At 43.2% G+C, this 12,481-nt stretch overlaps 1 protein-coding gene across 1 annotated transcript in view; it reads right to left on the reverse strand.

The window, feature by feature from the left end:
• Positions 1–1,707: 1,707 nt before the first annotated feature.
• The window catches only part of LOC139326290 (PDZ and LIM domain protein 2-like), an 85,990-nt gene continuing 75,216 nt past the window's right edge, over positions 1,708–12,481 (reverse strand). Inside the window, exons 8-10 of the mRNA XM_070956450.1 lie at positions 11,197–11,342; positions 8,853–8,973; positions 1,708–2,560 (exon numbers count right to left, since the gene is read on the reverse strand). Coding sequence (XP_070812551.1) covers positions 2,365–2,560; positions 8,853–8,973; positions 11,197–11,342 — 463 coding nt within the window. The 3' untranslated portion in view covers positions 1,708–2,364. The remainder of the gene's footprint in view (positions 2,561–8,852; positions 8,974–11,196; positions 11,343–12,481) is intronic.

Here is a 12,481-nt window from a genome sequence, read left to right on the forward strand (position 1 = left end):
AAAGGTTCCCCTCGCACATAGGTGCTAATAGTTTCCGACTCTAGGGGGCGGTGCTCATCTCCGTTTCAAAGCCGAAGAGCCAGCGCTGTCCGAAGACGTCTCCGTGGTCATGTGGCCGGCATGACTCAATGCCAAAGGCGCACGGAACGCTGTTACCTTCCCACCAAAGGTGGTCCCTGTTTTTCTACTTGCATTTTTTACCTGCTTTCGAACTGCTAGGTTGGCAGAAGCTGGGACAAGGAACAGGAGCTCATCCCATTACATGGCACGAGGGATTCGAACCACTCGAACCTTCTGATTGACAAGCTCAGCGTCTTAGCCACTGAGCCACCGCATCCCTTTTTAATATCTTGTTATATTCATATTAATAAAGAGCATTCAGATGATCCTGAAGCAGTTATTGCAGTAGCTTGCAGCCAAACCTATTTCATATTATTAAATAGAAAAGTTTTAAAAAACCACTGATGGGGCCTTTACCTGTGCTAGAAATTACAAAAACTCCTTCCTGACCTCAGAGCCCGCCTGGACTACTGCAATGCTCTCTACATGGGGCTCCCCTTGAGGAGCACCCGGAGGCTCCAGCTGGTCCAGAATGCAGCCGCGCGGGTGGTTATGGGAGCGGCATGGCGCTCCCATGTAACACCTCTCCTGCGTGAGCTGCACTGGCTCCCGGTGGTCTTCCGGGTGCGCTTCAAGGTTCTGGTTACCACCTTTAGAGCGTTCCATGGCTTAGGACTGGGGTATTTACGAGACCGCCTTCTGCCACCAGTAGCCTCTCACTGACCAGTACGCTCCCAGAGAGGGGCTCCTCAGGGTGCCGTCGGCCAAACAGTGTCGACTGGCGGCCCCCGGGGGAGAGGCTTCTCTGTGGGGGCACCCGTCATCTGGAACGAGCTCCCCCCGGAGATACGGAGGATCCCGGACCTACGTGCTTTCCACTGTGCCATCAAAACATTTCTATTTCAGCAGGCTGGCCTGGCATAACCTCTCTTTTAAATTGTTTTTTAAATTTTTTAAAATTTTTAAATTTTAAACTTGTCTTATGAATTTGGGGTGTTTTAAATTTCGTTTTCCGGGCCAATTATTTAATTGTATTTTAATGGTTTTTTAACATTTATATTATATGTATTTTATTCGGCTGTTCACCGCCCTGAGTCCTTCAGGAGTAGGGGGGTATATAAATTCAATAAATAATAATAATAATAATAATAATAATAATAATAATAATAATAATAATAATAATGTATGTAAAAAGAAAAAAGAAAAAGAAAAAAGTATGGTTCATTGACATTGCAATACCTGGTGATGCACGGATTGAAAATAAGCAGCAAGAAAAAATCACAAAGTACCGGGACTTGCAAATTGAAGTTGAGTGACTGTGGAAAAAGAAATGGTGTGTTGTCCTGATTGTAATTGGAGCCCTTGGAGCAATACCCAAAGGGCTACCCCGCTATTTAGAAATTCTAAATTTGCCGGACTTGAACATTTTGACTCTACAAAAAACCACCTTACTCGGAACAGCTTACATCCTCCGACGATACCTTAACAGTTCCTAGGTCCTTGGTTAGGACTCGAGCTGCTGAGCTATTAACCAGCCTCAAAGGCTGTGAATCTCACTAAAGATTAACCAATAAATAATAATAATAATAGAGCGAAGAGAGCACATGGTTGCCAGGACGTAAAGAAAAAAGGCAGGTGTGGGGGAATTGTTTTATCCATCCTTATACATATACATATATATATTATATTTCACATAGACATCTGGCTTAATATCTTAAAGAGAAGCATCTCAGGGAAAGTCAGCATTCGGAGCTGAATCCACACCATCCGGGACCCAAGAAGATTCCAAACTTCCCTTCAGTCTTAGATTCGCATCGTGGGGCAGGGAGAATTTGGCAACGGGGGCAAGACAAGAAGTGCTTCAGCCACAGAACCGAGTCATTAAGAGACTCCTGTTGCTTCTGGGAGCTGCCGGCCGCAAACCAAGGATTAATACGAGCCCTGACAATCACTTTCCAGAGTCCAGCAACTTGGCAGCGTGGGAAGCCATCATTTCCGAAGCTGTCAAAAGACAAATGTCCTTGGCAGCAAACATTTGTTCCTTGAAGAATGACGGCCCAAAACTCTGGTAGTTGAAAAGAAAGAAAAAAAAAAGAAAAGCCATTTGCCTTAGGGAACCCCCCTCTCTCTCCCTCAGCGCCTTCCCCAAAGGTCCCTGCATGGCATTCCCTCTTGCCCCCAAAGCCTCCTTTTCTGCAGATGTCTTTAAAGGGCCGAATCACGTTTGGCGAGAAGATCCCTGGTGGAAATCTCCATCTGACTGCATTCCCCTTCTTCTTCAGCTTCCTGAGCTCCGCTGTCAATTTAAGACTGGGAATAGACAGCCAGGATGGTGCCATCCTCTGCTGGGCTCTGGTAGCGCTGGCGGGCGTGTTTCTCGCAGTACATCTCTTCCCCAACCCAGAAATGGCCACGCATCTTCAGGTTGAGCCCACAGTCGGTGCAAACGTAGCAAGACGGGTGGCGGTAACGGTTCTCTTGGATTTTCACCGCCTGGTATCTGGGGAAGACGGAGAAGAGGAGAAGTCCCGTGAGAAGGACCAGCATCTACAGCAGGGGGGGGGGCGTTCAATTTTGCCAAGATTTGTGGACTTCCAACTTTCCAGAAATTCCCAGCCAACAATCCACAAGTCTTAAATTTGCCGTGGTGAGACACCCCTGATCTACAGGAAGCCAATCATCATCACCCAAGTGTCACCACCCCTCCGAAATGCATGCTTAACCAAACATTCTCAAGTGTAAACAAGAGTTGCAGCACGCTCTAAAGCAGGGGTCTCCAACCTTGGCAACTTTACGACTTGTGGACTTCAACTCCCAGAAATTCCTCAGCCAGCGCACGCTGGCTGAGGAATTTCTGGGAGTTGAAGTCCACAGGTCTTAAAGTTGCCAAGGTTGGAGACCCCTGCTCTAAAGCCCTCGGATGATCTGTTGCGTGGATGTTTGGGTGGTTTAGGGGTGGGGAATTGTGGTGGGTGGGAGTGTGTTTGGGGATTGTTACGTGTGTTGGACCTGGTCTTTGGGTGTTAAGTGAATTTCGTTGTATGGATATACTGTGTATACGCGTACAATGACAATAAAATTATTATCATGATGATTTTTTGCCATCTTAGTCTTTGAAGTGACTCTATATAATGAAACAAAAATAAATACATTTCTGCAGATGTAATCCTGGTAATCCAGGGTACCAATTTTCTCTTTTCTGGGCATTCCACTTGTTATGCAAACTTCTTTTTGCATAGATTGTTATTATTGCCTTCAAGAGTGTTGACGGCCTCTTCAAAGGAGAGTGTGGAGTGATGGGTGGATTCAGCCACTCCATCTCTTTTTTTGGGACACAAGCAAGCATTGAGCAGTCAAGCTGGTATTTAGGAGGCGCATCGCTCATGGACACCACAGCTCCAAGTATCCAGACAAGCAAATTCCAGGTGGTTGGACTAGAGGTGGGTTCTACTTACCTTTACTACCAGTTTGCAACGGGATCGCGCGTGCGCGCTCGCTTCTGCGCATGCACAGATTGCTTCTGATGACGTCAGGGTCAGTGGGCAGAGCCTCCCTCCGGTTTTACAACCGGTTCTATAGAACCGGTCCGAACCGGGGGCAACCCACCACAGGGTTGGACGAGGGGTGAAATGCTCCCGGTTTGGACTGGATCGCCCGATCCAATAGCGATGGAGGCGGGTGGTTTGGAGAACTGGTAGCAAAAACCCCTGCCCCCCCCTCATTGCCCAGCTGAGCCGCACAATCATCAGAGGCTTTTTTTTAATTATTTTTAAAACGCATTTTTTCTACAACTTCTTTGGCTGAAAAAATGCTTCTAAAAGTAAAAAAAAAAAGCTTCTGATGATCCCGCGGCTCAGCTGGGATCATCAGAGGCTTTTAAAAGCATTTTTTTAACAACCTCTTCATCCGACGAGGTTGTAGAAAAAATGGTTTTAAAAGTAAAAAAAAAAGCCTCTGATAATCCCGCGGCTCAGCTGGGATCATCAGAGGCTTTTAAAAGCATTTTTTTCTACAACCTCTTTGGCCGAAGAGGTTATAGAAAAAATGTTTTTAAAAGGAAAAAAAAGCTTCTGCAGATCAGGCATGTCAGCTGGGATCGTCAGAGGCTTTTAAAAGCATTTTTTTAACAACCTCTTCAGCCGAAGAGGTTGTAGAAAAAATGGTTTTAAAAGTAAAAAAAAAAAAAAAGTTGGCCACGCCCACCCATTCATATTAAACCCCCCACCAAGCCATGCCCACAGAACCGGTAGTAACAAATTTTACATTTCACCACTGGGTTGGACCTCAACTCCCATAATTCTGAGCAGTGGCCATGCTGGCTGAGAATTCTGGGAGTTGACATTCACACATCTGGAAGTTACCCAGGTTGGTGGGAAACTTCCATTTAAAAACAGGTCTGGGTTTTTGAAGCCAACAGACAGCACCACGGATGGGCCTGGTGTAGCTTCAATGGCCACCACATTTTAGTGGCACAATACAGGTCGTCCTCGTCTTACAACAGTTCATTTAGTGACCAAAGTTACGATGACACTGAAAAAAGTGACGACCATTTTTCACACTTATGGCCTTTATAAGCATCCCCGTGAGCATGTGATCAAAATTCAGATACTTGGCAATTGGTTCATACTTATGACCGTTGCTGTGTCCCAAGGTCATGTGATCAACTTTTGAGCAAGCAAAGTCAATGGGGAAACTAGATTCACTTAACAACCGTGTTAATGAAATTGGAGCACTTTTGAATGTAAAATTTAAGACATGTCACCGAGAATTGCATTACTATTCCTGGTGGAAAAAGAGGATATAAATGAAACAAACAAACAAAAAAAAAGGATTGTAAATTTGATAATGGCAGCTAGATTAGGGACGGCTAAATATCGGGGACGAAATTGGGATGTTCAAAAAAAATGAGTGGCGTAATGAAATTTGGAGTATGGCAACAAACGATAAACTAACAACAGAAATTAAATTTAAAAAAGGGATGATCGAAGCAAGCAATTATAATGAAATATGGGAGGATTTTATAAAATCAGTGTTGGTGGAAGGCAACGGGAATAAACCTACTCAAGAATATATGTTGTTTTGGAGGGGATAAGCGCACAATTGGAATATATTGTATATCTTTTAGCTGTTATAGACGAAGAAATATAAGGGCGAAAAAATGGTCTCTGGGGGATGGAGGTGCACTGTAATATTTGGTTTTTTTCCTCTTTTTCTTTTGTCTTTCTTTTTTTGTATTTAGATGCATATGTGCTATGTTTGTATTTGTATTTTAAAAATATTTTTTTTTTTTGAAAAAAACATGTTACTTACCTTATCAACTGCAATGATTTACTTAACAACGGTGGCAAGAAAGATCGTGAAATGGGGTAAAACTCAATAACTGTCTCACTTAACAGAAGTTTGGGGCTCAATTGTGGTCATAAGGACAAGACTAGCTGTATTTCAACCTTAGCCCTCTAAAACTGGATTTCCTTTTTTTAAAAAAAATAAGCTTTTACTAAACATTTTCCAAAGAGCATAAAAACTAACACAAACTAATAAAGAGTAAAAGCAGAAAAGGAAAGATGGAACAAAGCAAGAAGACGAAGCGCAGAAAGAAAGAATAAAGAGGAAGCTTCTGGTTTCCTTTGCAGCAAATATAAATGCCATTATAAAGTTATTTCTTGCTCTATAATTGCAAAAGAAAATCTCATTTCTTTTCTATTATCATTTTTTTTTTACAATCACCGAAACCCCAACTCCTAAGTGCACTTTTCCTGTTTATGTAAAAAGTCAACCATAAATACATTCTTTTTCTCTAATCGAAGAAGTCGATTTAACTATCCTTGCAAATCCCATCATCTTCACTAAAGCTGGATTCAACAGTATATTAATGAGTATCCTTGCGCTAACAGCTGCTTTTAATAAATCCGCCCAACCCTATTTATTTATTTATTTAGCCTTGGTAGTACAGTGGTCTAAAGCACCCTGTTATTAAGAACAGCTGCCTGCAATTACTGCAGGTTCGAATCTCGCCAGGCTCAAGGTTGACTCAGCCTTCCATCCTTTCTAAGGTAGGTAAATTGAGGACCCAGTTTGTGGGGGCAATAAGCTGACTTTGTATAAAAATATACAAAGTATGAAGGCTATTGCTTAACGCACTGTAAGCCTCCCTGAGTCTCCGGAGAAGGGCGGCATATAAAAATAAATAAAAATAAAAAAAATAAATAAAAAATCCCCATTCCCACCCCACTCCAGGGGAAGGATACTGCAAACTCTCCATTCCCACCCCACTCCAGGGGAAGGATACCGCAAAATCCCCATTTCCTTCCGATCAGCTGGGACTCGGGAGGCAGAGAACAGATGGGGCGGGGCCAGTCAGAGGTGGTACTTCCCGGTTCTCCGAACTACTCAAAATTTCCGCTACCGGTTCTCCAGAACTGGTCAGAACCTGCTGAAACCCACCTCTGCACGTGTACTATCGAAGGAACCATGCCTGACCTCTCACTGGCTACTCTTAGCATGGCTCATCTTCATCCACTCTTCTTTGCCTTTTCCAGCCTGGCAGGTTATACCGCTATTTCCAGTTGGTTGCAAAATCCGAGCCGTGGAAGCAAGCCCTTTAATCATGCAATTACCAAAACCATCCGCAGCTCTTATTCGGAAAGATAAATAAATCAACAGGTTTTGGGCTCTCTTCAGGCCCAGAACTGTCCCTTGCCCCACCTCTGGTGTTAATCCCTGCGCCAAGGATTCCTTTGAAGATCAAAAGGAGGAGGAACAACTGTCCTGAAGGAAGACAGGTTCATCATCCTTTCATTGTTATTTTTGGCTTGATTTTTATCGCAATTTCTTCCTTGTGAGCTGCCCAGTCGCTCAGTCAGCAGGAATTGATGTTTAATAAACTAGCTATGGAGATTCCTAATCATCCAAGTCATGGTTGTCCCAAAAAATGTTTTTTATTTCCCCCAAAAGACAATTGGACTTTCTTGTGTGTTCCCCTCCCTCTTTGAAAACATTCCAAAGAACTGAAGAATGGATGAAATGCGAAAGTTTTTCGAAGAAACAAAAAACTAAAAATTGGAAAGAAGAAATGATGCCTACGGATGGAGAAATTATTAGGAAAATGTTGGACTGTGCCGAAATGAGTAAACTGACATTAGCCTTCATACTTTTGTATATTTACACAAAGTCATCTTATTGCCCCCACAAACTGGGTCCTCAATTTACCTACCTTAGAAAGGATGGAAGGCTGAGTCAACCTTGAGCCTGGTGAGATTTGAACTTACAGTAATTGCAGACAGCTGGTGTTAATCACAATGCTTTTAGTCTGCAGAGCCACCAGGCTCTGATATGGGATCTATTTTATCATTGGGTAGATAATAAAAAAATAGTGATATGTAAATAAATGTTGAAATACTTTAAATGAGCCTTGGTAGTACAGTGGTCTAAGGCACCCTGTTATTAAGACCAGCTGCCTGCAATTACTGCAGGTTCAAATCTCGCCAGGCTCAAGGTTGACTCAGCCTTTCATCCTTTCTAAGGTAGGTGAAATGAGGACCCAGTTTGTGGGGGCAATAAGCTGACTTTATATAAATATACAAAAGAATGAAGGCTATTGCTTAGCGCATTGTAAGCCGCCCTGAGTCTCCGGAGAAGGGCGGCATATAAATCAAATTAAAAAAAAAATGATGATACAACCGATATATTTTATATAAGAATAAATTTTGGCTATGTAGTGATATTGTGAAGAGAGGAGAGGGCACTAGGGATGCAAACCGACCGATGTACTGTCTGTACTTGATTGAATGAATGAATGTTTATATGTTTTATTTTTCTTTCTTTGTTTTAAAATAAAAAAAATGATTTGGCAAAAAAAAAAAAAAAAAAAACCTAAGAAAATCCAGCTGCCTTTTGCAAAATAATTTGTTTAATAAATTATTAATATTAACACCAAATAGCAATAGCACTTAAGACTTTTATACCTCTTCACAGTGCTTTTCAGCCCTTTCTAAGCGGTAACATCTGGAGGCAAGTCAATCCATTGATGATTGATTGATTGATTGATTCGATTTATATGCCGTTCTTTTCCGGAGACTCAGGGCGGCTTACAATGCGTTAAGCAATAGCCTTCATACTTTTATATATACCTGCTTAGTAGGGCTTTCGCCCCCCCCCCCCAAGTGATGTTCTTTTTTATACAAAGTCAGCTTATTGCCCCCACAATCCGGGTCCTCATTTTACCTACCTCGAAAGGATGGAAGGCTGAGTCGACCTTGAGCCTGGTGAGATTTGAACTCGCAGTAATTGCAGGCAGCTGGTGTTACTTAACAGCACTTTAGTCCGCTGCGCCACCAAGGCTCTTTATTTAATTAATTTGATTAATTGTTCTCACTGCCAGGAAATTTCTCCTTAGTTCTAGATTGGTTCTCTCCTTGATTCATTTCCATCTATTATCCCCCAAAGGTGCTTTTTCAAGAAACAGCTGGACTTCCTTGCTTTTTCTTTGAAGACATTTCACTTCTCATCCAAGAAGCTTCTTCAGCTCTTGACATTGGAGCTGAAGAAGCATCTTGGACGAGAAGCGAAACGTCTTCAAAGAAAAACCAAGAAAGCACCTTTGGGACAACCATGACCTGGAGGATTGAGAATCTCCACAGACATTTCTTCTTCTCCTGTCTTCAGGGGCTTTGGAGAACAGGTCAACCCCCCTCTTCCATGTGACAGTCCCTCAAATAGTTGAAATGAAAGGTCTTCCCCTGTTTTCCAGTCCCTTTGGTACCAAACCTTGCTTAAGGATTAGCCATACTCACGTGATGGGGCTGTCACATTTCTCACAGGTGTGCAGCTTCTGAGAGTTCCCTGCCGTAGCACTGTTGACCGGCTTGTGCAAACTGGGAGAGATCTGGCTGGGGAAATGGGTTGCGCTGCCCTCTGTCAAAGCAGCACAGAAGGTACATTAGCAAACAATAATTAAAAAAACACACACACATTACTGGTTTTAAAGAATGTACAGCCAACCCTATGCACGGGTAGGCTGCTGGGGGTTCGCAAGGGTTCGAGAGAACCTCTAGCTAAGATTCTGTGCAGTTCGGAGAATCCCCAAATCCCACTCCTGGCTGGCCCTGCCTACCCCACCCCTCCCAGGAGTCCCCACGTGGCCCGTTTTGGATGCAGGTAAGTGCAGTGCACACGCGGAGGCTCGGGGAGGACGAAAAACAGGCCTACCAGAAGTTTGGGAAGGCTGGAAACAGCCCGTTTCCGTCCTCCAGAGGGCCTCTGGAGCCTGGGGAGGCCGTTTTCGCCCCTCTGGAGCAGTGGTGAAATCCAAATTTTTTTACTACCATTCTGTGGGCGTGGCGGGGGAAGGATACTGCAAAATCTCCATTCCCACCCCACTCCTGGGGGAAGGATATTGCAAAATCCCCATTCCCACCCCACTCGGGGGCCAGGCAGAGGCGGTATTTGCCGGTTCTCCGAACTACTCAAAATTTCCACTACTGGTTCTCCGAACTGCTCAAAATTTCCACTACCGGTTCTCTAGAACCTGTCAGAACCTGCTGGATTTCACCCCTGCTCTGGAGGCTCGAGGAAAGCCTCCAGAGCCCGGGGAGGACAAAAACGCCCCCTGCCGTGATGCAGGAGGCTGAATAGGCCACACCCACTATAGCCACACCCACCCAGCAACTAGGCAGAAAACCTCTTTGCTAAAATTTTTGAAGTCCACCCCTGACCCTGTGTATCTCGATCCAGAAATTAAGTGTTTTTTTTTTCTCTTCTCAATGAAAAAAAAAATCATATCTGCAGCCTCAAAAAAACTATTTCACTGAAGGAATACTTTTCCTTCTTTCAATGTCAGTGTTAATAGCTGGAGCAACTTCAGGATGGCGCATTGAGCAGGCCAATGCATCTGCACAGGTTTCGAAGGGGAAATACAATCGTTTATAATTTTTCTTGTTTCCTTTCCTGCGAACAAAAAGTGGCATCCCATCAGAAACGTCCATGCCCTTTTTACATTCTTAAAACTACCAATTAAAGTCTGTCAGATGAAAGGTTTCGGCTGATTACTATAGTCTGTCAACAAAGATTATATAGCCCATCCGGAGGCTGGTTTAAAATGCTGGTTTATCTGTCTCTTGAATGTAGGTTTCCTCCCTTATTCGGCCCCATGACCACACACAAACAGAGCAGTAAGCTAGATCAGCAATAAAAGGAACAAGACCTGTTCGTATTATTATGAACAAGCAAAAAATTGTGATTTGATGCTAACGCCTTCTTTTACTGCAAGAGTTGGAAGTCAATGCTTCTTTTTCTTTTTCTTATCTTTCCTTGCTTCTCTTCCCCTTCTTCTTCCCCACTGCTTTTCTACTTGCTTTGGTATTTCAGATATTATATTTTATAACTCAATAAAAAAACTGTTATAAACTGGAAGGAACAAGACTTTTATCCCAGGAGATTATTACCTGGTAGCAATGAGTTCCAAAGGCTGCTCTACCAAATTTAATGTTGGCATATAAATCAAATTAAAAAAAAAAATGTTACCAAGTTTCTCAATTTTTTTTCCCCCCTCGGCTTGGTTTGTTCTATCTTATTTCCACCCTCACCTTGTGATTTTGAAAAGGACAAGCCCGTTTTACGCTATCCGTCCTAACCAGAAACATTTTCCTTAAGCTAATCTTATTTTGCAAGCGTGTTATTTCCATAGGAGCCTTGGTAGTACAGTGGTTTAATGCACCCTGTGTAATTAACACAGCTTCCTGCAATTTCTGCAGGTTCGAATCTTACCAGGCTCAAGGTTGACTCAGCCTTCCATCCTTTCTAAGGTAGGTGAAATGAGGACCCAGTTTGTGGGGGCAATAAGCTGACTTTGTATAAATATACAAAAGGATGAAGGCTATTGCTTAACGCATTGTAAGCCGCCCTGAATCTCCGGAGAAGGGCGGCATATAAATCAAATAAAAATAAATAAATAAATAAATAATAATAATAATAATAATAATAATAATAATAATAATAAATAACGCAACACAAAAAAAAACATGACTACAGCATGGGAATAGGTTTGGCTTAAAATGCAAAGCCCATTTGTGCCATTTGTCTTCCTTCCTTCCATCCATCCATAGACAAGAGCCCTGGCCATCCTCTTGCCTCTGTCACCTTTTTCATCCAATTCCAGAGCCACCTGGAGCAGGCGGAAAGTGCTGGACTGCCGTGGCACAGCCCTTGTATCACGATTTTCCTGCATCAGCTTGTAGACCTCGGAGTCTCCTTCCAAATGGTGCATCGTTGGCTCCGTATCCAAACTAGAGACACAAAACAGGTGCAGTCAGGTTTAGGATGAAGTGGGGAGGGGTGGGGGGGAATAAATATTGGATTAAATTATGATTTTATTGTACTTGTTTCTTAACTTGTGTTCGCCGCCCTGAGTCCTTCGGGAGAACGGCGGCATATAAATACATGTAATAAATAAATAATAAATAAATATCTCAAGGTTTTCATCCAGGAGGACAGGACAAGATAGTATTTCATCCCTTTACAGAGCCTGAAAAAGAGGGATGGGTTGGGAGAGACGAGAGTATGGCCTAAGTGCAATCCTTGTAGGCTGTTCTTAAGCTACAGGTCTCCAGAGCAGTGATGAGTTGTTTCCAGTTCACACCGGTTCGCAAGAACCGGTAGTTAAAATTTGTAGTCGTTCGGAGAACTGGTAATAACATTGGCTGGCCACGCCCCCAAACCGGTCCCCGGCCCGGTTGCCATCGCTTACCCCGCCCACCTCATCAGAGGCTTTTTTTTTTCCTTTTAAAAGCATTTTTTCTACAACCCCTTCGGCCGGAAAAAAAAAAAGTAAAAAAAAAAAAAGCCTCTGATGATCGTGCGGCTCAGCTGGGATCATCAGAGGCTTCTAAAAGTGTTTTTTCTGCAACCTCTTCGGCCGAAGAGGTTGTAGAAAAAAAAAAATGCCTTTAAAAGCCTCTGGCGATCCCAGCTTGAGTTGCCTGATTGTCAGAGGCTTCTAAAAGCATTTTTTTCCTGCAACCTCTTAAGGTTGTAGAAAAAATGCTTTGAAAAGTTAAAAAAAAAAAAGTTAGCCACGCCCACCCAGTCACATTACCCCCACCAAGTCACGCCCATAAAATAAGCCACGCCCACGGAACCGGTAGTAAAAAATTTTAGAACCCACCCCTGCTCCACAGGTACAGGTGGATTCATGAAGCCACTTCTTTGACCATGGAGCTCATGGAGGACTTCCCTTGCTCCAGACAGGACAAGATTTCAAAAGTGACTCTTCTCTATCCAGGTTTGAAGTCAGAAAAATGTTGCTCTCTCTACCCTTTCACTGTTAAAGAAGTATCTCCAGTACTTCTGCGCTCTGTCTCTTCCTCTCTGGAAGATCCACCACAACCAGCAGAAGAAGTCAATGAAGGAGACCCCTTGAGACATG

Source organism: Pituophis catenifer, unplaced genomic scaffold (genome assembly GCF_029215685.1).
Source record: "Pituophis catenifer annectens isolate HBS135680 unplaced genomic scaffold, rPitCat1.0.hap2 SCAF_31, whole genome shotgun sequence".
Taxonomy (NCBI): Eukaryota; Metazoa; Chordata; class Lepidosauria; order Squamata; family Colubridae; genus Pituophis; species Pituophis catenifer.